Here is a 25,983-nt window from a genome sequence, read left to right on the forward strand (position 1 = left end):
AGATGAGCAAAAACCTTTCAAAAGGTTTTCCAGGATTAGGGGAGGAAGGGAAATGAGCGGGGACAGCTGAGTGGCCCTTTCAGAGCCACATAAAAAATTTCCAGCATTGGAGGAGACAGTCCCAAACTCCTTAAGGTGCTGGCCCCTGCTGGGAAGCTGGCATAGCTGGTTCTTGGCCCTTGGATCTGACTGGCGAGGAGCCTGGTTAGGAGAGGAGGGGGTGCGTTTCAAGTGGTTCCCTTTGAAGAAGCCCTGTAAGATGTCAGCCCTGTTCTCAGTCTTCCTGAGCCTCCTCCTTCTCTGCAAGTTGGTTGCCCCGGTGACCTTTCGTCACCACCGCTATGATGACCTTGTCCGGACGCTGTACAAGGTGCACAACCAATGCCCAGACATCACGCGTGTCTACAGCATCGGGCGCAGTGTGAAGGGAAGGCAGCTCTACGTGCTGGAGTTCAGCGACCACCCTGGAACCCACGAGCCCTGTAAGTGACCAGCTGCTCTCGGGCTGTGCGGGGCAGCACTCTTCCTTTCCAAGCCCAGTACCTGGGATGGTCCTAGGAAAACACGTGGAGCCCTCCACCTGTAAGCTATTGCCTCTTCCTCCACCTGTGATAAGGCTCTTCCGCACTTGGGCTTGAACTGCACCTTGCTTCTGGGGAGCTGCAGCCTCAGTTGGGGCTCCAGCCTCTCTCCCTCCTTCTTGGGTTCTTCTTGCTCGAGATCTTAGTGACTCCCCCTTCCCCTTCTTCCTTCCCTCCTGCTTTTTCTCTTGCTACTGTTCTTTCACAGTCCTGAGTAGAAGCCTAGCAGAAATTATCAGCTTTCTGGTTCTGCCAGGAGATTTGGAAGGATTTAGGAATCTCTCTCTTCCAAGAATGGCAACATGATCCAGCAGGGTAACCTAGAGAAACTGAAGGCTTCATATATTATTACTATGCTTCTATAGTCGAAGCAGTTCGTGTCGGGATTAAAAATTAGAAATTAGTTCGTGACCAATCTGGGCAACATACAAGACCCCATCTCAAAACAAACAAATAAAACTTACAAATTAGATAAGAGAACAATAAAATTATCCACAATCCCACCACTCTTCAATAACCACTATAACACATTGCTAGATATATCTTTCCAGAGTTTTTTCCATGTTTATTTAATCACACCTCTCAAACACACGTCTTCATAAAAATGGAATCATACTGGAACTACGTCCTCATTTCATTTGTAGACAGCATCCATGTCTACAGATGCCAAGCTATGCCATCATGTCCCACTGCACCGTGGTCTTTAACTGTTTGTGTATGAACATTTAAATTCTTTCTAACTTCCAACTGCCTTATCTATGGCAACTGTGATATCTGAGTTATGTCAGTTCCTCCTTCACACTGTCAACTAAAATCTCTCTTTTCCTCTGCACTTACCTGCGCACCTCTCCCCCTCCCCCAGTCTCCATCACAATCTGCCCAAATCACTGCACTCAACTCCCCATGGGCCTCTTACCGCCTAGCCACTGCCATGCTCTGAACCCATCAGGCACACAGATGCCAGAATGATTTCCCTAACTACTTGATACAATCTTCTCATTCTCCTGCTTTAAAAACCCAATGGGGTCTAGCCATGAGAGCTTCTGAATTTCACATGGGAGAGGCTCAGGAAGAGCCAGGTGGCCGTGGGGATAAGGCCTTGCTTGAAGATGCACTTGCATCTTGACAGGTCGCCCATTCACTGTGGGAGCTTAGGCTGTTAGTGGACATTACGAGTTTACCCCACACACACGCTGTGTCCCATTCTTTGTGCCCTGTACCTTCTAGCATTCAAGGTCCCCCTTGAAGCTTCTTCACACATGCTGGCTCTCCTGAGCTCTCTTTCCCCTGAAACCCTTCATCTTTATTTATTCCTATATTCCTCTCATCCTTTCATTCTATAAAGATTTCTCAATCACTTACTATATGCAAGAATGTTGTAGATTCTGGAAGTACAGCAGAGAACAGCACAGAGACTCTGCCCTCATGGGCCTGAATTCTAGTGCAGTAAGATTGGCAATAAATGGATAATTATTAAAGACATATTATATTAGAAGAAAGTCAGTGCTATAGCAAAAACTAAATCAGGAAAGAGAAAGAGGTGCCTGGAGGTTTTTTTTTCTTTGGATTTTTTTTGGTGGGGGGCTGTACTGGGGATTGAACCCATGGCCTTACACATGCTAGGCAAGCACTCTACCAATTGAGTCAGGGCCCCAGTCCTTTTGCTTTTAGTTTTTTTTTTTTTTTTTGCCCTGGCATGCTTTATTTAGACTGTGATTCTCCTATCTCTGCCTCCTGTGTACCTGGGATTACAGATGTAAACCACCATACCTGACTTGCTTTTTGAGATAGGGTTTACTAACATTTTTGCCCAGGCTGGCCTAGAACTATAGTCCCCCTATCTACACCTCCCAGATGGCTGGTATCACAGGCATGTGCCACTATGCCTGGCACGTAGAGGTGGTTTTGAGCAGAGATCTGAAGGATGTGATTGAGCATGCTGTTTATATGTGGGCAAGGGCTCAGGAAGAGGAAAAGAGCAAATGCAATGTTTGGCACCCATGAGGGGGTCACTGTGGCTCTAGCAGAGTGAACAACGAGAGAACGAGGGTGAGGTTCCAGAGCCTCTGTGTGTGCACTGAGCAATGGGAGCTCACTCAGGGCCTTGTAGGTCTTTTGACAGTATTGGGGTTTGAACTTAGGCCCTTATGCTTGCCAGGCAAGGGCTTTACCACTTGAGCCACACTCCTAGTTCTTTTTGCTTTAGTTATTATTGTTATTATTTTGGCGGCACTGGGGCTTGTACTTAGGGTCTCATGCTTGCTAGGAAGGGGTGTGTGTGTTGGTTATTTTTGAGATAGGGGCTCGAGAACTATTTGCCCAGGCTGGTTTCAGGAGGTGGAGTGGGAGATTTAATATCATGATCAAGGTACGAGGGTATGGGAGCCTGAACCAAAATGACAGCAGTGGTTGTTATGAGAAGATCCTCCTGATCTCTGCCTCCTGAGTAGCTAGGATTACAGGTGTGAACCACTGATGCCCAGCTTGCTTTAGTTATTTTTAAAATAGCGTCTCACGTTTAAGCTTGGGCCAGCCTGGATCACGATCCTTGTATGTATACTTCCCACATAACTGGACAACATGCCACCACATCCAGCTTTGATTGAGATAGTCTCATGAACTTTTTGCCAGGGCTGACTTCCAACTATGATCCTCCTGATCTTTGCCTCCCAAATAGCTAGGATTGCAGGCGTGAGCCACTGACCCTGGCTCTTACAGGCCTTTGTAAAGATTTTGGCTTTTACTTTGAGTAAAATGGGAAGTCACTGAAGTTTTAAGCAGAAGAGTCATAGGATGTGAGTCAAATGTTTTAAAGAACAGAGGTTAGCAAGCTGCAGCCCAGAGGCCAACAACCTGTTTAAGGTGACTGAAGTTTTATTGGAACACAGTCAAGTCCATTTGTTTTTGTATCATCTGTGGCTATTTCCGCTGGAAGAATTGAGTAACTGTAACAGAGACAATATTTCCCACAAAGCCTGAAGTACCTAGTCTCTTTCCCTTTATAGAAAAATTGTGTCAACCCTTGGTTAAGAGGAATAGAGTTTAATGGGGCTGGATGGAAGCAGGGAGGTGGAGTGGGGGATTTAATATCATGATCAAGGTACGAGGGTGTGGGAGCCTGAACCAAAATGACAGCAGTGGTTGTTATGAGAAGTGTTTGTATTCTGACTATATTGAAAACAGAGCCAAGAGATTTGATTGTGAGCCCTTCCTAAGTATACAGCACTGTGCTGGGTTCCATCAGCCAGTGGTACCCAGACTTGGATATCACAGAGAAGTTAAAATTTTTTTTTAATAACTGAGAGAGATTGGAGGAGACCAAAATAGATTTTCCCAAATTTTAATTTACTGAATAAGATATGAAGAAAACTACTTGCCATTTGCTATCAACTACCTTTCCTACAATGCCTTTTTAACACCAAGAAAAGAAAGATATAGGGAGGAGAAATGACCCAAACATTGTATGTACATATGAATAAACAAAAAAAAAAGAAAGATATAATCTAAAGTTAAAGAAACATTTTAAGATTAAAGAATACACATTATATAAAATCCACATGATCCTTGTGGGTTACAAGCATTCCTGTGGAAAGAACTGCCGTAGGAATACTAAGATAATAATGGGTTGTTTCCTAAAGAAAACTAAAGTTAAATGTGTTGTTAAGCTAGGCTGAATAAAGGAAATAAGACGTGCAAATATAGGTGGAGCCCAGAGTAAAAAGTGGTAAGTTCCACAAAAGGGAAGTCAACAGAGAGCTCAGTGTCAGCGAGAGAAGCTCAAGTTGGTGCCACAGTGGTAATCACTTGAGCTGGGCCTTTGAGGATGGTGAGAAGGATCTGGAAATAAGGAGATGAAGAGATACAGAATCAAAAAAGTCACAGAGGTAGAAAAGTGTTGAATGGAAAAGAAGTCACTTGGCAAGAATTTTTCACCTTCCTTTCAAAAGGGAGCAAGATGATATTCTTGATGTGACTCTAAAGGCTCTTTCAGAACTTCAGTTTTGACTTCAGTTAAACAGTTAAGTTGGCCAAAGAGAAATCTAAGGCTTGTGACATAAGTAGACTCCTATCTCTACCTCAAGACATGCCTTCTCAGAGATGAAAGACAGATTCTAGTGTCCTAAATGCCAGAAAAACTAAGTTTTCAACTGGAATGATTAGCAATTGTTAGGCTAAAACCCAGAGCACTCTGGGAGAGCGCGATCCTTATCTTAAAAGACTTGTCTCTGGGAAGCAGAGCGCTACCGCAAAAGCGACTGTGAACCTCTAATATATGCGTTCACTTGGCGCATCAGCCGAGCTACTTCACCTCTTCCATCTCTAATTCCTTCACTCTGAGGCTAATTAATAGCACCGGCTTCAGTGCGATGACAATGCCTAGCACACCACAGGGACTTAAAAAATGATAGTCAATATCTTCCCTGGCATGAATTTTTTTTTTCCTGGCATGAATTTTCATAGCTTTTAAAATTACAATTGGTTAGGAAGGGCTCAGCAATTACTGGAAAAGACACAATGAGAGCCTGAGATTTTCCTTTATTCCCTTACTGAAAAGGAAGGAAAAGACCCCTTTGCAAAGTCAGGTGGCGTGGCACTTCCAGACCTTCCCCATCTTTGCTTTCCCTGCATGTGTGTCTCCGCTCACAGTGGAACCAGAATTCAAGTACGTGGGGAACATGCACGGTAATGAGGTGCTGGGCCGCGAGCTGCTGCTGCAGCTGTCCGAGTTCCTGTGCGAGGAGTACCGCATCCGGAACCAGCGCATCCTGTCACTCATCCAGGACACCCGCATCCACATCCTGCCGTCCATGAACCCCGACGGCTACGAGGTGGCTGCCGCCCAGGTATGGGACCAGGGGAGATGCCATGGAGAGACTAAAGGCACCTTATGAAATAAATGCTAGTAGACACTATGTCCCCTGTCCCACTGTAACTATCACTCAAAAATAAAGGATAAAACAGCTGAGAGGCAAGCAAAAAACCAGAAGTATAATGACTGTAATGAAGGGTGAAGGTGTTGGTTCTGTCCTGCAGCACCTCAGACCAGCTGCCTGGGTTTCCTCCACACCACTCAAGCTGACTTCAAGGTTTTGTGAGGATCAGTAAGGGAGTAGCCATGATAGTGCTTCGAACCCTAAGTACCCTTCTCTCTCACACACTCCACATCCATTTGTGTTCGTGGGGGAAGAGATCAAGGAGAGCAAGCCTTCCCCAGATTTGGGACCCAGAGGAAAGTTGTCTGCTGGCTATAAAGGGAGGCACTCCTGGCCATCAGACTTTAAAGCCACCTGTGGTGGGCAGAATTATTGTCCCCCAAAGGTGTGCACCTCCTAATTCCCAGAACCTATGGATATGTTCTGTTACTTAGCAAGGGGAAATTAAGGTTGCAGACGGAACGAAGTTTGCTAATAATTTTGTTACTGGAACCAGTGACACTCCAGGAACGAGGTCTCCAAACCCTTGGGTACTGAGATCATGATGTTGTCACAAAGAAAGAACTTTAGAGCACATTGAGGTAGAGACCAGGAGAGTTTATAAGTAAAGCAAAGCAAAGAAAGAAACATAGTATACAGCCCTGACATGGGTGCAAGCCCATCTGATAGCAGGTGCAGTGAGTGCTCTAGCATCAGGGATATTTATGGTGAAAAAGTGGGTTGGAGGTTTGGCTTGAATTTACCTTAGGAAAAGGGCTGTTCTTTTGTTTTGACACCTGATACAATTAATCATTCTTGTGTTACCCTGTTTTATCAGTTGGGTCCAGAGACTTTAAGGGATGCTTCCTTTAAGATAAATGTCACCTTTGTAAGTACTTCTTGTGCCAGAGTAGCCATTTTCCCAGGTGCTCTTTCCCAGAGTAAGTGTCATTCTTTAAAATATTCTTCTCTAGTTCCTAGACTACACTAATTATTTGAGCAAATGTGCAAAGTCAAGGGGAAAGAACTGTTATTTCCCCCTTTCTTTTCTTTTTACTAAATGTTGCAGTTTGTTGAGAGGATATAAGTCTTTAAGCAAAGAAAATAGTGCCTGTGTGCTTTTAATCAAGCCCTTAACAACAGAGTTTATCTCTGAATTCCTGGCTGCTGTTTTCCATGTCTTATTTTCCCTGATATATCCAACTTCAATTTGACTTAAAATATTCTAGGTTACTTGAGTGGACCTAATGTATTAGCCACAAGAGTCTACTAGAATGGTACTCCACATTGCAGTTCTTTATTTGGGAGCTATATTTGCAGTGAGACAGATAAGAAAAAATGTCTACAGGCTTTTTATTCTATTTCATAACATAAATTTAAAGTTTCCAGGTATCTTACTTTAAATCGCCAGTTCTTTATGACTGTACATCAGACTCACAGGTGAAGATTTCTGAAATAGTAGATTCCCAGGCCCCCCACCCCAGACCTACTGAATTAGAAATGTCAAGGCTGAGGCCAGGCATCTATCTGCCTTATGTAATTAGTACATTCCATTAAGAGCTGTGTTTAAAAATTTGGGGGGGAGGATGTTAAGTTAAAGCATATTTTCAACCTATGTAAGAGTATGACTAATGAGTGAGGGGAGGCAGATAGAGGAATGGAGCCAGGATGTTGAACCCTGCACATACGTGGCTCTTGTAGTCTCACAATTTTCTGCTGAAATGTCTAATAAATACAAAAAGGAAATTTTTTGTCTCCCACTGGAAATCACAGAGGTGCCCACTATCATGCCTGCAAACTTGAGGTTCTGAAGAGCTGGAGAATAGCTAGTTTGGCTACTATCCGTCCTTTGCTTTCTCTGTATGAAGTGAGGAAGCTGGAGAACCAACTCAGTCCTACCCATATCCTTTGCAATAGACGGGGAGGAAGAGGGGGAGGAAATCCCTTGCTAGCCCACCAAATCCCAGAGCGATCTCTGAGAAGCCTGTTTCTGCTCACCTGCTGTGTTCAGAAGGAGTGGATTTTGAACCTGAACCCAAAAGAGAACCCATCAGGTTCTCAGACTGCACTGAGGAAAGTTGTCTGCTGGCTATACAGGGAGATTCACCTGGCCACCAGACTTTAACGCCTCCAGCAGACAGGCAAAATAATGGTCTGGCAAAGGTGTCCACATCCTAATTCCAGGAACCTATGAATACGTTATGTTTCTTGGCAAGGGGAAATTAAGGTTGAAGGTGAAACTAGGGTTGCTAATCATTTGACCTAAAGTATCCTGGATTACTTGAGAGGGCCCAGTGTATCAACTGCAAGGGTCTTCCTGTGTGGAAGAGGGAGGGCGAAGGTCAGAGAAATCAGAGAGATTTGAAGATGTTATGCTGCTAGTTCTGAAGACAGAAGAGACAGACACAGGAATGTGAGTGGCCTCTGGAAGTTGGAAAATTCAGGACACAGATTCCCCTAGAGCCTTGGGAAGAGCGTAGCCCTGCTGACACCTTGCTTTCAGTCCCGTGAGACCAGTTCAGTTTTTAGACTTCCAAAACTGTAAGATAATAAACTCCTGCTGTTTTAAGCCACTGTTTGTGGTAATTTTGTTGCAACAGTAAAAGGAATCTATTACATTATCTCCTTTAGGGAACTTTCTGATAGAGGAAGCCTTTTCTTTCCTTCTTCCACTCTTCCTCCTCCTCCTTTCTCTTCTTCACTGCGGTGGAAGCCAGGGCCTCCCATGCTAGGCAAGTACTCTACCACTAAGGTGCATCCCTGGTCTGGAAAGCCCTTTCTTGCCAGCCTAACGAATGACCGGTGTGTGTGGCAAATCAACTAGGAAAGCCTATAGCTGTTCATACTGGCAGTTCAGTGCTCCATTGATAAGAACAAGCGGGCAGTGAAAAACTCCTGGGAGCATAAAGAAAATCATTATGTCATAGATGTGTACACAAAACTGGAAAACCAGATAAATATTTCCACCAGAACAGAATTTATGTTGGCAACTTAAGAGAACTTCCAGAAATGTTATGTTTTCAGTGCCATCTAAGAATAAAATATAAGTGGGATGTCATGGACAAAGGAAAAATCTAAGAATGATAAAGAGTTCTTAGAGAAAATTTGAGTGTTAGTACATTGTGAATTTTTGGCTGCCCAGCAGGGATCCTTTCACTCCACTTCCAGGAACAGCCAGCAATTTGGGCTCTGCCTCTCATTTCACAAAGTTGCAGTGGCTACATCATCCCCTTCTCTAATGCCACACAAAACATTAAATGGAAGTTCGATTTTGAAGAGCTCTCTTAACCTATCTCTATCCTACCACTTTGTGTATTTAATTACCTATGTCTATATCTATCACCACCTATATACTGTGAATTCCTTGAAGGCTAGAGTAATTCATCATTTAGCTTTTCCCCCAGTGTCTATCAGAGAGCTTTGAATAAAGACTTAAGTAATGTGATTGACTAGATGGATGACTGAATGAGTGAATGAACACATGAGAAATAAAGTTTGACGTATAAACAGAGAAATTAAGGGATCCAAAGAGCTAAATACTACTCCTGAGATAAGTAAGGACCCCAAATTTTTAAATGAGGAAGAGGGTAGGTTTCCATGGTGCCACCAATTTGGAAAAGAATTCAACAATTTCTCAAAAAATTAAACAGACTTACCTTATGACAGCACTTCTACTCATATGCATTTCCCAGAGGAAATGGAAATATACATCCACACAGTGGTTCATTTGTGAATGTTCTCAGCATTGTTATTCATGTTTGCCAAAAGTGGTCACAACTCAGTGTCCAGGTACTGGGTTAAATAGTATCCACCCCCCCAAATTTGTGTTTACCTGGAGCCTATGAATGTGTCTTATTTGGAAACAGCCTTTGCAGATGTCATTAAGATGAGATTATGCTGGGTTAGTGTGGCACTAACAATGTATACACATGTAAGTAAATGTAAAAATGATAATAAAAGAAAGAAAAAATAAAAATCTAGGGTTCCCATGATACTGAGACACCCCATTCTTTTTTATTTTGTTGTATTGGAACTTGAACTCAGTGCTCATGCTTGGTAGGCAGGCATTCTACCACTTGAGCCATTCCACTAGCCCTAACACCCCACTCTTATTAGAGCTTCTCCGAGAATCCCCTCAAATCTCAAGGTCCACAGGGAAACTTGAACCATACCCTTGGGACTTTGGATAAAGAAGAAAATGCTGTATAATTTGCTAGATTAAGATAATCCCTAAAAAAAACCTATATGATGTTCTTCAAATAAGGTAAGCCAACCTTATTTTTATTACATACCGTTTGACCAAGCACAGCCAAAAAACCAAATAAATAAAAAGAAATTTCAAAAACAAAAAAATACAATTCCCACTCGCACATAGTTCAATTGATGTAGAGAAGCTGTCAGCCCCACATTGCTAGCATTTGTGTTTAAGTCATCATGTGATCTGCTGAGTGTTTCCCTGCCCTTAGTTTTGTGAAAATCTGCCTCCTAAAAAGCAAATGGTGCCCCAAAAGGTTAAAGTAAATGTGTTTAAGTGATAAAGTGAAAATTGCTGTTGAAAAGTGCCATGTCTTTAGCAGAAGTTGGGTGGCACTATGGGGAGAATGAGTCTAGCATCCACAGTGCAGCACTGAACTCTATGCATCCTGAGTGTGCGTGGTGGTCTCCTTGGAATCATAGACCTGCTGACACCAAGAGTGTACCATAGGGAATCCAGTCGGAAACCTTCACCGTTCCTTTCCTCATTGTTTCCCTAGGGCCCAAACATGCCTGGGTATCTGGTTGGTAGGAACAATGCGAATGGAGTGGACCTGAACCGCAACTTCCCTGATCTCAATACCTATTTCTACTACAATGAGAAGTATGGAGGCCCCAACCACCACTTGCCCCTTCCAGACAACTGGAAAAACCAGGTAGGAGATGAAATTTGGCCACAGAAGCAGGTAATCAGCACCTGAAATTTCTTACAGATTACTACAAACAGTCTTCATATAAAAACAAAAAACCAAAAATTAAGCATCACAGCCAGGTGTGGTGGCTCACCCCAAGGAGCTGGTGAAGGTCGGGAGGATAGTGGTTAGAGGCCAGCTGAGGCAAAAAGTCCACAAGACCCCATCTCAACCAATGACTGTGCATGATGGCACGTACCTATCATCCCAGCCACACAGGGAGCACAAATAGGAAGATCATGGTTCAGGCTTGTGGTGTAAAGCTAGACCCTATCTCAAAAATAACCAAAGCAAAAAGGGCGGGCAATGTGGTTCAGGTGGTAGAGCACCTGCTTAACAAACAAGAAACCCTGGTTTCAACCCCCAGTATGCAAAACTAAAAAAAGAAAATCAAGCATCAGCTCACCTCTGTGTTAATTTTCCAGGGCAGTAATAAATTTGTTAGGCTCCTTTGTATTTACTCCCTTCCCCAGTGTAGTGAGGCGCATGCTCACTAAATGTTTGATGCTAGTGAGGATGGTAAAATTGCATGGATGACAATTTCACAAAGGCCTTTCATAGTCCGTATTTCAGTTGGTTATCATAATACTGTGCAGAATGCATCAAGCAATGTTACCCATCCCTGTTTTATAGATACACTTATAATTTAAATTCACATCACTAGTAATTTAGGAATCAGGATTAAAACCCAGGTCTTCCAACTCTTAATCCAACATTCTCTTTACCAACACCAGATGGTTGACAGATGGACACCAACATTCTGCAGAGGTTTCTCTTACTTGTGATGAGCTGTATGTTCATCAGTAATTAGCTATAGAAAGAGGTTCATGAAGTCCAACTCATTGTTTTTCCTCTCTCCTTTCTATATGACATTTGACACTTCATCGTGCTCCCCCTCGTAATGTGGCAACCCCTGGGTAATGTGAATATTTCCATTCTGGTGGAATCTCTGGAGTTGGTAGGCTTGTTCCTGGGAATAACTACTGTCATTTTGGGAGCATCGCTGTCACAACACCTGGTCTAAACATTCTATTTGTGAAAATCAAAACTTAGAGACTGGACAGAGAAAAATAAAGCAACGTAAGCTTTTACATTAGGAATTTCCTTGGTGGCATATTCTCAGGTTTTTTTCCTCTTGAAAATGACATGTTGTATTTCTGATAACAACTTTCCTCCTAGCTCAAGTAAATAATAATTCAAAAATAACTTGTACTAGTCAGCATGTCTAGTCAGAAGAATGTTCTGATTTATTAAATGTGTTTTTCTAAATAAAATAAAGCAATGGAGTCTGTAAAATTGGTTCCTATTCAATCCCCTGTCTAAAACCTTAGAAGAAAAAAAAAGAGAAAGAAGTCTCTCCTGCTCCTGCTAGAACAGCCTTCAGGGAAAGATTCTGGGCTTGCTCTTTAGGAGGCTTAGGGCATGAAAAAAGGACCACTTCAAAGACCCTGAGCCCTGGTCACAGACCAAAACCCTTGGTATTTTGGCCATGTGCGGAAAAATCATGTTTTGATCAATTGTGGACCACCTATACAACAGATCCCATAAGATTACATTCCTTCATGATGCCATAGCCACCTTAGTTCTTGTAAGTACGTGCTGTAATCTTACATGGTGACAAAATCATCTAACAGCACATTTCTCCGTATCTCCATTGTTAAGTGACACATGATCCTGTATCTCTTCTGGTTGTGTGGGACCCACCCCTGTTTATCCAGTCCTCTTTAGGATGGAAAAATGGAGCCTTCAAAACTGATCCTTGGCCCAGGAGGAGCCATTAATTCGTTAACTCAGTGTGTTCATTCTGAGAGGAAGAAGAACACCGAAGACTTAAATTTACTTATTTAGACTACAAGTCCAAGTAGATTCAAGGCTTTTTTAAAGAATATTCTGACTCATTAGTAATATAATATGCAATAGAAAGGGTGGACTTTCTTTGTCACTACTTGAAAAAGACAAGCCTGGATGACTCTATGTCTAATCTCTGAAATTTAGATATGACCACAGGAGTGTGTGTGTTTCTCATGTCAGTATTAACAGCAGGTGTATTGGGAGGAGGAACAAGTTGAAAGCCATTACTATAAACTGGGCATGGTGATTCATGCTTATAGTCTCAGCTACTTGAGAGGTAAAGATTTTAAGTTCAAAGCCAGCCCGAGCAAAGTTAGTGATACCTTATTTCAAAAACAAAACAAAAAAATAAAATAAAAACAAAAGGGCTAGGTAGGTGGCTCAAGTGGCAGAGTGCTTGCTAGGCGAGGCCCTGGGTTCAACTCCCAGTACTCGTTTTCTCCAAACTTAAGTGAAAAGTACAGGGAGTTTCCATAAAGTTCCTGTTCCCCCATCACCTACCCCTCCATCAACATCACCCACCACCAGAATGACACATAATACATTCGTTACAGCTGGTGAGCCTATAGTGACTCAACTCTAGCACTCAAAGTCCCTAGTTCACATTAGTGCTTGGGTTTGGGCGACTGTATGATGATATGTATCCATTACTGTCATATCATTCACAAGTTTCACTTGCCCTGAACCTCTTTGTACCTATTCTGTAAATTGCAATGCCACAGAATATTTCATTTGAAAAAGAGTTCCACACACTTTGAAACCACCATTCCAAAGCTACACTGGGAAGTACTGTTTTATTCAGATGTACTGTCCCTTCAGGCCACTTGATGACAGGATGATTCCAGCTGCCATGTGGCAGCCTTCCCTGCCAACCTCTCCTTTCCTCACAGGTGGAACCTGAGACCCGGGCCGTGATCCAGTGGATGCGCTCCTTGAACTTTGTTCTCTCAGCCAACCTCCACGGAGGGGCAGTGGTGGCCAATTATCCATATGACAAGTCCCTTGAGCATCGGTTCCGAAATCCCCACCGCTCTTCTAATTCCCCGACGCCTGATGATATGCTTTTCCAGAAAGTATGTAGAGTGACAGCTCATCTAGCCAGGGGAACGTGGGCTCAGGGGATGAGCTTCAAGCCAGTGACACAGGACGCCCTTAGCAACAATTCCACAAAAGACAATAGGAAAAAAAAACACCTGCTTGAGGGGTGTACGGTCTAATAAACTACATTTTGCTTTGGGTGATAAGCCACAAATTCATGAAAACTTAAATAAAAAGGAAAGCTTTTATATTATAATTGCCATGATGTAAAAAAAAATAGCTAATGGCAAACAAGAAATATTCAAAAAGACTAATTGTACTGGTTTTAAGTTAATAGAATAAATGTGAATTTCAGAGATTCTACTTGATAATTTTGTGATAATATGTCTATGTTAATAAAAAATAGACATGCACATAAAAGAGTTTAAATAGTAATCTAAAACAACAGAATAAAGTTATTATATGCTAATTTATATATTCATAATATATAAATATTTTGTGATAATAATTATTTTGTAATAAAGCATATTAACTGAACTATAAAATGATATATAGTTATATATTAATATAGTAAGGTATCTAATTATCAATGTATATACTACAAATAGTCAATAATAATTATAATCCATCAGTTGTGTGGAGAATAAAAACTGTATTTTTTCCAGTAATTTCATTTTAGCCACTGTTATAAAAAAGTAGCAAAGGAGAATTAAATTAGAGTCTGAAATGTACCTCTTCATCCAGCACATCTGTCACCTGACAAAATATAGTACTTTCCCTGCTCGCTAGTTTTTTTTATAAAATTCAGTTAGAAAATGACTCAACTGAAAGGGATCTTCATTGTCATCTAGTGTCACTTTTCCCCTTGCACATGAAGAAACTTAGCCCTGAGAGAGGAGAAAAATCAGAATACAGACGTCCTAACTCTCTAGTCTGTGTCACACTCTTACCCACACAGACCCACACACACTCACACACACTCATTTCTCTACCCATAACCAATTGTGTAGCTGTTCTTGGCTTCATCCGAGTTTGGGGTCTGAGCATTGCCATGACGTTGGGAATTCTAGAGGTCATTTTCTACCTGTGTCTCCTCTAGCTGGCCAAGGTCTACTCCTATGCTCACGGATGGATGTTCCAAGGCTGGAACTGCGGGGATTACTTCCCAGACGGCATCACCAATGGGGCTTCCTGGTATTCTCTGAGCAAGGGTAAGGAGAATCCTGGGGACTGCTCACGTGGAAGTAGCATGGTGCCTGTTTTTCTACTGCATGGCCAGCTTTCTCAGGGAAATGATGAGAATATTATAGAATTCAGCACTTCAGTAAAATCTGAACAATGGAGAAGTCTCGGGCTGACATTTAGTATCATCTTGTCATTCTTTAAAATGAAGGAAGGGCCAATTTGTAGTCCTGTAAAACTTGTGTTTTACAAAACAGATCAGGGCAGAGGAAGAAAATAATGGGGCCAAGTGAGAAAGGGTGAGGACTGTGAAATTCAATTGGTTTAGAACCCAGCTTGCCGGTTTACCAGTTGTGTGGCTCTGGGCTGATTACTTAACCTCTCTGTACTTTGGTTTCCCCATCTGTCATTAAGCCTAATAATACTTGGCCATGATGTCAATGCTTAAGTAAAATAACACGCATAACTCCTGACTTACAAATGTTAGGTCTTGAAAAGTAACACAGAGGTTTGCTTCACTGTACAGCAACAGATGATCAGAGGGGCAGCCTGGATAGCATCAGAGCCCCTGAGCCCTGCTCTCTACACCCTGACTGCTCACCTCCCAAAAGCACAAGTTTGCCATGGGCATTGACCATTGATAACAAAACCTCAAGGATCAGAAAGCTCTAGCAAAGGGCTTCTTTCTCTATGTTCTGGGCCTTGCCCAGGAGTGAGGGTTGAGATGAACCTCTAATTATGAACTATTAACAGAGAACCTTCAGGTTGGAAAGAGGCTGAAGCAGAAAGAAAGATCTTCCAGATTCATCTTTTAACATCTGTCTTTCCCCATGCTCTCAAATCTGAGCTGACCACAGCACTAGTGAGGACCAAGCTGATGGTTATTCCTGTGGGGAGTGGTGAGGAACAAGGTAGGGAGTGGTATGTACTGAGAAGGTAGACTTGTTGTGGCTCCAAACTCACTTGAACACAAGACACAAAGATTTTGTTAGACTCTAATTTCTTTACTTTGTATTATTAGGAAAGCAATAGATAATCCCTTCAATTGAAAACATTACAGCTAATAAGCAGACTTCGGGAATAGAAGGGTAAGACATGAAATTAAATCGTGAAATGGAAGCAGTATAGAGGATGTGGGTGATAAAGTGGGCATTAAGGAAGAGAGAAAATGGAAAGAGAGAAAGGCATGTGAACTGGGAATTTGGGAAGAGACTTTATGAAAGAGAAAAATAAATGGAGGTCAAGGTAGAGTAGAAAGTAGTGAGGGTGGTGGTAGAGAAATGTGACTGAAGAGAGATGAGATGGGGCGTTGGGTGGGAACCTGGTTGTACAAATTACCACACCTTCTTTCCCTTAGGAATGCAAGACTTTAATTATCTGCACACCAACTGCTTTGAGATCACTCTGGAACTGAGTTGTGACAAGTTTCCCCGGCAAGAGGAATTACAACGGGAGTGGCTGGGTAATCGGGAAGCCCTAATCCAATTCATGGAACAGGTAAAATCTCACTCTACAACTTTTGTGGTTACAAAAGAAAAAGTGTTTTCCAATGGCAGACCAGTGCTTTTTGGTGACTCAGGCAGGTCTGGCCTTCTCTGACTCAATCCAATAAATGTGGGCTGTTTCTACCAGTGAGATTTATTCACTCTACATAATTGAGCACAACTATCTTCCAGAAACTTTCCTGTAAGCTGGGAATTATGCGTAAACAAACAAACACATACCCCTGTCCATATAAACTAGATGTTCTACTGAAGACAGACAAACAGGCAATAAAATAAGAGTAAAATTTATATCATGTTAAAGGAGAAATGCTATGAAGAAAACCTTACAGAGAAGGTGTCTTTTAGACAAAGATTTCAAGGAGTTGAGGGACAGAATCATGCAGATATCTAACCTCCCAAAATGGACACAGGACAAATACAAAGCCAAGGCCAATAATAAGCATATGAAAAACCATTTGAGTGGGGCATAGCTCAAGCAACAGGGCACCTGCTAGTAAGTGTGAGACCCTGAGATTAACCCCCAGTACCACCAAAAAAATGTCAACATCACCAATCATTAGGGAAGTGCAAATCAATATCACAATGAGATGCCATTTCACACCCGTTAGAATGGTTACTATTTAAAAAGCAGAAAATAACAAGTATTAGCAGGGATGTGGAGAGGTTGGGAGCCTTGAGCACTGTTGGTGGGAATGGAAAACAGTGAAGTTGCTGTTGAAAACAATATGACGGTTCTTCCAAACATTAAAAACGGCTGCAGGAGAGCTCAGTGGTTGAGCACCTTTCTAGCATATGCAAGGCCCTAAGCTGGATCCCCAGCACTGCAAGAGAAAAAAAAATTTTAATTGAATTACCATATGACCCAGCAAATCCATTTCTGAGCATATACCCAAAAGAATGTAAGCAGGGTCTCAAAGAGATATTTGCACCTATGTTCACAGTAGCATTTTTTCACAGTATTCAAAAAACAGAGTCAGGCACTGGTGGCTCATTCCTATATGTCCTAGCTACTTAGGAGGCCAAGATGGGGAGGATCACAGTTCCAGGCCAGTTCTCGAGATCCCATCTTCAAAATAAACAGAGCAAAATGGACTGGAGGTGTGGCTCCAGTGGTAGGGGACCTGCTTTGCAAGCTCGAAGCCCTGAGTTCAAATTACAATCCCAACCCCCTCTCCTCAAAAAGTAGAAGCAACCCAAGCATCCACTGATGGATGAATGTACAAACAAAATGTGACATATACATGCTATAGAATATTATTCAGTCTTCAAAAGCAAGTTTGGATACATGCATCAACATGGATGAAACTTGAGGACATTCTGCTAAGTGAAACATTTAGAAAGTCACAAAAAAGGTAAATACTGTGTGAGGTGCTCAGAGTAATCAAACTCATGCAAACAAAATGTAGATGGTAGGTAGGAGCTGGGGAGAGCAGAGGTGGAGTGGGGTGGCATGGGGAGGGAGGAGAATTATCGTTTAAGGAGAAGGGAGTTTCAGTTCCATCAGATGAGAGGAGTTGTAGAGACAGATAGGTCACAGATGTATTCAGTCACACTGAACTGTACTCTTAAAAACACATTAAGTTGTTTTTAAGGTGGTTAAGATGGTACACATTTTATGTGTATTTTTATCACATTTTAAATTGACAAAAATTCAAGGCTAGCACACCAGTGTGGCTGGAACCTCAGTGGATCTCAGACGTAAGGCCAGGTTGCTAACAGGGACCTCAGCTTTGTAGACCACCACAGGAGCTCTCAGCTTTGCTCTGAGCTGGGTTTTGAGTAGAACACTAGCATGACGTGACTGAGGCTTTAACAGGGTCACTCTGTTCTGTTGAGAAGAGATTACTGGGGTGGGGCTAATAAAGAGACTAGTTTAGGGACTATTAACTATCTTAGTTGTGAAGATGGAATGTGAAAACATATGAATTAGGGCCTTGAGCCTCTGAAACACTGCACAAAGATTTTTTTTATAATCCTAACTCTAAACTGTCCAACACTTTTCTGGCAGGTTCACCAGGGCATCAAAGGAATGGTGCTTGATGAGAATTATAATAATCTCACAGGGGCTGTCATTTCTGTTAGTGGCATTAATCATGATGTCACTTCAGGTAGGTGGCCACTGCTCAGGGGTGGAAAGGGAGTTTTCATTCCTCATCTTCTCCAGGAAAATTGGGGGCATCAAGGACACTGGGGGTGGGGGTTGGGGTGAAGGATGAAAGGGTACGGGAAATGCAGACAGTCAAACAACCAAGGTGTTTAAATGGAAAATGTTTTGTTTCTGAAGTAGACAATTCCTGAGAGGTGAAGACCAGGGAGGATGGACATAAATACAACTTCTCTCATCAAAGTTCAAGGTCACAGTCACATACCACTTTGCCAGGAGTATTTCTAGGCTTGAGGCTTTACCCCATGCTGGTATGAATTGGGATGGAATAGAGGACTCTAATCTAATGTTTAGTCTCCTTCCTGAGTCAGGCATTTTGCTACATGTTCGTTAGGGGCAACTGAGCAAGGCTCATCCTACAGGTTTGCTGCAGCACAGGTTGATGGTGGAGGCTGATCTTGGAGCTAGCTGGAACCTCTTAGAGGGTTCTATACCCTTCTCTCTTAGAAGGGTATAGAATTGGCTCATAGAAAAATGGTGTTGCATACTGAGCCCCAGCTGGATTTGATCATGCAATTAGATCTTAGGGGGTTTTGTTTGTTTGTTTTTGATGAGTAGCAGTAGTTACCAATGGTTAGGGGTAGGTGAGATTTGCCTACCTCCCTACAACCAACTCAATACCAGCAAGGTTCAGCCATGTCTGACCACACAAACATTTGTTACCACGTAGGTGCCTTACAGTTCATACAGTCTGTTTTAGCTGGATGAAATCTTTGCTTTGTGCTCTTTAAAGTGATTACAGCACATCTTCAGTAAAAGGTTCATTCAAGGCAAAGACAATATTCTAAATGTAGAAATCTGTAGCCTCACAGTCAGACATCATATAACTAGCATCCGCTAGCCAAATGGCTGGACCCAGGGCCATGCAGAGACCAGCCATCAGGTACCATCCCTGAGCTTACAGGCTGGGCTTGATTCTTACCCCCCACCCTGCCCCTTTAAGCAAGAGTGAGAAATGTCGCTAAAACATTCTAGCCACCAAGAGTGAATAACACTCATTTCACCACTAAGTGCCCACTTCCAACACCCATCATGCCCATTTGCAAATCACTCATTTCACTAGTGAAAAAAGCCTTCGCTAACATTGATTTTGCTACTTAGCAAAGCACCTAGTGTTGTTTAGAGTTAAAGATAGTTGAGCGCTGGCAGAGTGGCTCAAGCAGAGTGCCTGCCTAGCAATCTGAAGTCCTGAGTTTCAAATCCCAATACCTTCAAAAATAAAGAAAAAAGAAAGTTACACAAATTTTGCTGACTTCTGGTCATCCAACCCAGGGCCACTGTGGCTGTCAGTACAGGTTGTGCACTGCTCAAGTGTGTAGCTTTTTCAGGGCTGTTGACTCAGCCTCTGCTTGAGTGCTCCCAATTTCGTAAAGCACCCATCTCTCTCTCGCTCGCTCGCTCGCTCGCTTTCTCTTTTTTTATTGGTAGCTGTGTTTATCACAATATTTTCTGATTCTGTATAGCAAAATCTGCCTCTCTGCAACTTAAACCTGTCACTCTCATCCTTATTTCTTTAGTAGACATTGTTACTTCACAGTGGCTTTTCAAACATCAAAACAGAAGCCTCAATAATTTCCTTATCAGGCAAAATATTACCAAGTCTCTTAACCTTTCCACTCTCCTAGTGGCCCTTTATGCAACAAGAGTTTGTGGTAAGATGGAGCAGAATCCTTTCAGTGCACAGCACAGAGAGTCATTCCTTCTATGGAGTCTCTTTAACAATGACTTAGCTCTTTATTGGTTTCATCATGCAGTTAAGAAAAATCAAGCTTGTGCTCTGCTAAGACCTCCAGATCACTTTCCATATCAAGGTTCCATTTGGGGTAGGCTTTATGTCAGTGACTGAATTATGTCCTTTTACCTTTTAGGTGAACATGGTGATTACTTCCGACTACTGCTTCCAGGCACCTACGCCGTCACTGCCACAGCTCCTGGGTTCGACCCACAGACAGTGAGTGTGATCGTGGGTCCTGCAGAACCAGCGCTGGTGAGTCTGTCTGAGCTTTTCAGAGCCCTGTAAGCATCACTTATGCCACTTATGTTTACTTGTCTCCGAGTTTCTCTCTTTCACCATTGAAAAAATCCATTGCTCTCCTGTCTTGATTTTTCTTCTGTCACTCTCCTGTTATATCCCTCCCCACTTCCTTTTGGCTTTTCCTCATTCTTCTGTTTAACACAGCGCTGTGATGGAAAGCACCATCTGGTTTTAAACCCAACTCATTGCCCACAGACCTTGAGCAGATTGCCTAATCTCGCTCAAACTCAGTTTCTTCCTCTGCACATCGGTGCTAACAGTGCCGCCTTCACAAGAGGCTGAAAAGAGAAAAGTGCAAATCCAGCATTTGGCATAGCCACTGACTCTTAGGAAGCCCTCAACAAACCTTGACTTGTAAGTCCTAGGGGCCTTCAGCAGATTCAGTCCATGAGCAAGGACTACCACTAGGAGGCTCTCTGCCAGTCCCCTGATGCTCTTTGGACCCCAGGCAGTCTTGCTTTGCTCTTGCTGTAGCCAAGAGCCAGCAACCTTCAACATTCAACTCTCTACAACATTACTTTATAATGTAAAGTAATGTTGAGAAGCAATGAACCTGTTTGATTTGCAGTCTGGAACTTTTCATGTTAAGTTATATTAGATTGGAATCTCAGAGCTCAGAGATAAAGATACCAATCCTTAGAGTTTTCAAATGAGAAAAAATAACCAGGCAGACCTATTTAATGAGCATCTTCAGCCCCTGGTTCCTTCAGACACTCCTTCCTAGAACCTCCTCTCTCTACACACCCTAGCATATATTTATCAGTGCAATGAAATCAAGCTCATCTTTAAATCAATAATAGGTGCCGTTTATTGAATAGGTGCTATGTATCAGAGACTGTATGAGAGCTTTTCAGAATCACTGCATTTAACTTTCACAGTAACCCTGTAAGGTAGGCATAAACATCTCTATGGTTGAGGAAACCGAAACTTAGAAAAGATACTTTAAAAAAAAAAAATGTATCACACAGTAAGTGATGGGAGCTGGGATTTGAACCTCTGACAGACTCTCCGGGCTACCTCCTTAGCTAATGTGTCTCAGAGCTCATGCTGCCCACAATCTGTGCACATAACCTCTTATTTTCATATAAAGATTGGGGTAAAGAGTTATTCTTTAAGTCCTTTGAAAATTCCTCTGGTATTTCCAGATATTTCCTCCTTCCCTTCCCCCAACCCCTCAACCCATCTCCTGCACATTATACATTACTTTTACTTGCAGATGCAGGAAGAAAAGAACAACTCTTCCATTGCCACCTGTTAGCTGAGCCTGATTTCCCAACCAATACACCCTCACCCTTTTTTCTTATCATACCCCAACATCAAATGAACAGCAGGCAGCTGCACACATAAGTCTTTCGTTACAAGCAAGTCTGTTCAATGCCAAGTACAAACAACTACACATCCTCTTAACATTCTTTTCATATAGTCTTTAAGTAAATTAACATAAACCTCCATTATGTCAAATACAACTCAGAGAGGGAAAAAAAATCTGTCATGTAGGTGCAATTCTCAGATACAGCAATAACTAAGAATCTGTTTATTGATTACAGAATCTACTTCCCATTCAAAAGCAGATAACCATCTGGCTGGGGAAAGAAAAAAAAAAAAAAGATTGTTTACTAAAGGGCTTTCATGATACAATTAAGATACTTTAAAGTATTTTCTAGAGTCCAGGACTGACTTCTTTCCTTTCCCTCTGTCTTTTCCTCCTTTTGTTGTCCTCGCTTTCTTTTCCTTTCCTAGATTCCTGTATTTCTAAATAAGGTACATTTGGCTCTGATTCTCCCCTCCCCCTTCCCTCTTTGGAGAACTAGCAGAAAAGCTGGCAGTGGATTTTTGTGGAAGAGGCAGGAAATAACCCCACAGAGAGGCCTCTCTGTCAGTGGCATGTTTGTAACTCCCAACTGCTCCAGAGGCTCCAGCTGTTCCAAAGGGGAAGCCAGGGCTGCCCCAGGGGAGTGTGGTGAGGACACTGCCACTCCCTGTCTTTCCCTGCCTGCCAGGCCTCCCCAGCACCTTCCAGCCAGAACGTCGCACAGTCATCAGTCAAAAGCATCTTTCTATCTGCGTGCTGTGGCCAGCAGGGAGCTTCCATTGTGGCCCTGGAAAGGATGCACTGATGCCCGTGGAAATTTAGGGTCTAAGATTCCAGACCATTCCATCTCTGTCGTCTCTACTACCATGATTGCCAAGCAATGAGCAGAAGGGTTAGCTCTGAAGGTCTGAGCTGCCCATCAGCATGCCTGAGCAGGGCACCTATGACTCATGCAGCCAGCCTGAAGCAGATGGAGATTAGGATGCTATCCATCACAGCCCTAATCTGTTCAAACAGTGTTGGTGAAATCGTGGTTGGAGGTGTAGACAGTAGTTTTCTCTAATATGTATGAAACAATCATAAATTTAGTTCATCCAATCACACCCTATGTGTCACCAGTGATTCTGTAGCACTCTTTTGGGAAATAATTCCAGGATTCCAGGACACCACTGTGTGGCCCTGGGCCATGGCTATAATACTGTGTCTGGGTCCCCTGTCCTTGGGACCTGGCACCGTTAGTGAGAGAGTACAAATGGCCTCCTAACGTCTACCTTTTCTCATCCAGGTTAACTTCTACCTCAAGAGAAGCACGGTTCAAGTGTACCCTGTGAGGAGAGCTCCCGGCGGAGGGCCAGGGGGCAGAGTGAAAGTGCTGGCCCAGACACCCAGAAAGAAAGACTCAGGGAGGAAGCGGCCGCACAGAGGCCCTGCCTGAAGTCTGCCAAGTGGGGCAACACTGCAGAAAGGCCTTGCTCCTTCTCTCAGATCCGATGGGCATGCTTTGTATTTTTTTTTTATCTGAGACATATTTAAATATAAGCATATTCAGAAGAGTTAAGAATGGTCTCCGTCTGGTCGAGCAGCAAGCCCTCTCCTGGCCAGCATTACAGGACTCAGAACCTAATGAAAACAGTGCAGCTGTACATCCGTCCCACAGGGTTCAGGAAACAGGAGATCTTCTGGGAGTCCACACTGCATCCAGGGACTGGTAGGGCCTGGTTGGCCACTCTGTCCCTAGAGTCTAGTACAGAGCTTGTACTAGATAGTGGGTGATCAGGAAAGATTTCTAAATGATGGTGGAAACACTAAGGTGATCAGTAACAAAGCCAGGTGACCAAAGCTCTTGAAATTCTGAGGGCCGTTTTCCAAGAACCAACAGTGTTGTAGTAAGAAAAGAACTCGATACACAGTGCTTAGTCCCACTGCAACCTGCCTTCTTCCACAGGCATTGGGAACGATATGCATCTTTCACAACTTTCTCTGAATATGTAGGTATGGAGCCAATGCCCTGTGAACCAGCTCTGCACTGGCTCTGCACTGACCACCAGTATACAGCACTGTGGTACACACAGCATTACTGAGCAAAGTCAATGTCATGAAGACTTTAAGGGGATGCAGTCTTACGCACGCACGCACGCACGCACACACACACCTACACATGGTGACACAAAAGTTCATAAAAACTCATTATTCTTGTCAGGGTTCCTGAACCCTTTGTCCCCAGGGCTGGGTGGGAATTCTTCACCAGACACCTCCTTTCCAGGCTCAACCTCAATGAGATAGGGCAGCCTTAGTTTCCCCACCTGCTCCTCTAATTAACCCAGCTCTTTCTTACTATGGAACAATTAAGTACCTCACCCACCAGAAGTTGTGAGCACCCTGCCTCCTGTGCAGGCTACTCAACGTTGAAATTAACACATAAGTCATTTTTCTATTACTCAGCCATTTCTCAGTGTGTGGTCAAAAGAGAAGACAGCATGTCTTTTCCCACATAGAGAATTAATCTTTTCTTTAGATTTTTGCTGTCTTTCCAATTTTAATTCCTTGGTTCCCTTCTTGTTATAAAGAAGCAGCTACTTGCTCAATTCAGTGACGCTTCATGTCTGAGCTTGCCAGCCGTATGCTCTAGATTTTTCCAGATTATCTGAATAACACTTATTTTGTTTTCAGGCTCCCTGGTACAGAAGTCCCTTAATATAGCTGATGTTTGCAAAATGTAGTCAGTGTATTTGCTGGCACAGCCCCAGAATGTTCTTCCTTCATTCTCTTACCCATGCCAGGGATCTTTACTGACTCCTTGCTTTCAGTGAAACTAGAGAATAAGAAGGGGAATGAGACACAGACCTTGACCCCCATGCAGCCAGGTAGCTGGGAAGACAGGTGAACCATTGCAACACCTTGTAACAATTATTATGATCTTATGAACCTGGAGCAGGGGGCAGAGCCTGTCAGAAGGGCCTCCTACTATCTTCAGAAGGTTGGGAAGGGCCACCAAGAATTAGTGAAATCTGAGAAGAGACATTATGAGGCCAGAAAAAAAGGTGCTGTCAGGTGGGAAGAGGTGGGGGATCATGGTTAGGCTGAGGTGATTACAAGTGCAGACGACTGGACTGTCTTGAAAGATTTGAGGCGTGTTCAAGAAAACTGCAAGACATACAGTATGGTGGAAGCTGAGTGAGGTGCTGAAAGCTAAGACCAATGGGATATAAGGAACCAAGTCAGTGTTTGGACTTTATCTCCAGAAATCCCAGGAGCCATGGAAGGGTTCTGCTGAGGGATATGGGGAACCTGATTTAGAATGAAGGCCAGCATTGCTGTCTGAAGAGTTGGCTGGGGGATGGTGAGGGACATGCTAGAAGCTAGTGAGAAGGTGGCCTGAGCCCAGTAGGGACAGGGGTGAGGAAATGCCCTATGGCTTCCCTGACCTCCTGGAGATGTCCACTCCTCTCCTCTGATCCCTCCTGCCTGTCACCCTGAGCTGGAAGCACTAAAGGAGTTGCAGGTTATCACTCTAACCCGTGAAGACTGCCCTGATACTCACTCAAGCTGGAGGCAATCAAGCAGACAGTTTTATATAGAAAATATGGGTTCTGGCCATGGCACAGGAAAATTCCTCAGGACATACTGAGGACAAATGGTGGTATGGTTTGGATGTGGCTTGATTATGTTCCCCCAAAGGTTCAGGTCCTGTAAGCTTGGTCTCCAATGTGGTGGAACCTTTAAAAGGTGAGGTCTAATTAATGCAAGGTAATTAGGTCATGGGGCACTGCCTTCAGAAAAGATTGATGCTGGTCTGTGGGAATGAATGCTTGAGTGGGTGGTTGTAAAGCCAGGCCACCCCACACACTTGGCCACTTCTACGTGTGGCTGATTTCCTTTTAATTCTCCACCAAGCTATGATGCAGCCAGGGAGCTCTTGCCAAGAGCTATGCTGTTTGGACCCTCCAGTAACCTGAATAGTGAGCCAAATAAACCTCTTTACTTTGAGATTCTCAGCCTCTGGTATTTTGTTATAACAATTTGAAATAGACTAAGACATGTGAAATCAGAAATAATGACAGCAAGAGTGGTCAGAGTTGACAGGACAAAAAAGAAGGGCTTCCGAATTTGAGTCAAGCATTTTCCTTACTGATAGATACCTTTCCTATTACCTTCTCTGAGTCATAGTGAGATGAGTCATAGTTACTTATGTGAAAAAAATTGGAAGTACTATCTACCTCACTTGGAGTTTATGGAGAGTAAAAGTGATGCTCTCATAAAGCAGTAAGGAGGGAAACCCAATTCATGAGCCACAAGTTGGTAAAAGAATTTATGGGGACAGACAGTAAGAGAAAGCAAATACTTATTAGGGCACCATTAAAAGGAGAAAACCTGGCTGGTGGTTATGCAAAGGAGCATAGGGTGCCCAGATAGGGTTCAAAGTTTTATACCTTGGGTTAGGTCACTGTTGATTGGC

General features: G+C 43.0%; 1 protein-coding gene across 1 annotated transcript; it reads left to right on the forward strand.

Moving 5' to 3' along the window:
• On the forward strand, positions 1 to 25,498 carry Cpn1 (carboxypeptidase N subunit 1). Its single transcript, XM_020156271.2, has 9 exons — positions 1 to 482; positions 5,229 to 5,425; positions 10,249 to 10,404; positions 13,182 to 13,364; positions 14,429 to 14,540; positions 15,869 to 16,008; positions 18,025 to 18,124; positions 20,049 to 20,167; positions 22,813 to 25,498. Exons 1-9 carry the CDS (start codon positions 260 to 262, stop codon positions 22,960 to 22,962), a joined length of 1,380 nt encoding a protein of 459 aa, XP_020011860.1. The 5' UTR covers positions 1 to 259; the 3' UTR covers positions 22,963 to 25,498.
• Positions 25,499 to 25,983: the final 485 nt, after the last annotated feature.

The sequence above is a fragment of the Castor canadensis genome, chromosome 7, assembly GCF_047511655.1.
Source record: "Castor canadensis chromosome 7, mCasCan1.hap1v2, whole genome shotgun sequence".
Taxonomy (NCBI): Eukaryota; Metazoa; Chordata; class Mammalia; order Rodentia; family Castoridae; genus Castor; species Castor canadensis.

Bases quoted from the DNA above. Each gene is read 5' to 3' on its own strand.
- Cpn1 (XM_020156271.2), top strand. From the start codon at position 260: ATGTCAGCCCTGTTCTCAGTCTTCCTGAGCCTCCTCCTTCTCTGCAAG. The intron at 13,365-14,428 runs GTATGTAGAGTG...TGTCTCCTCTAG, and splicing joins ATGATATGCTTTTCCAGAAA to CTGGCCAAGGTCTACTCCTA. The intron at 14,541-15,868 runs GTAAGGAGAATC...TCTTTCCCTTAG, and splicing joins CTGGTATTCTCTGAGCAAGG to GAATGCAAGACTTTAATTAT.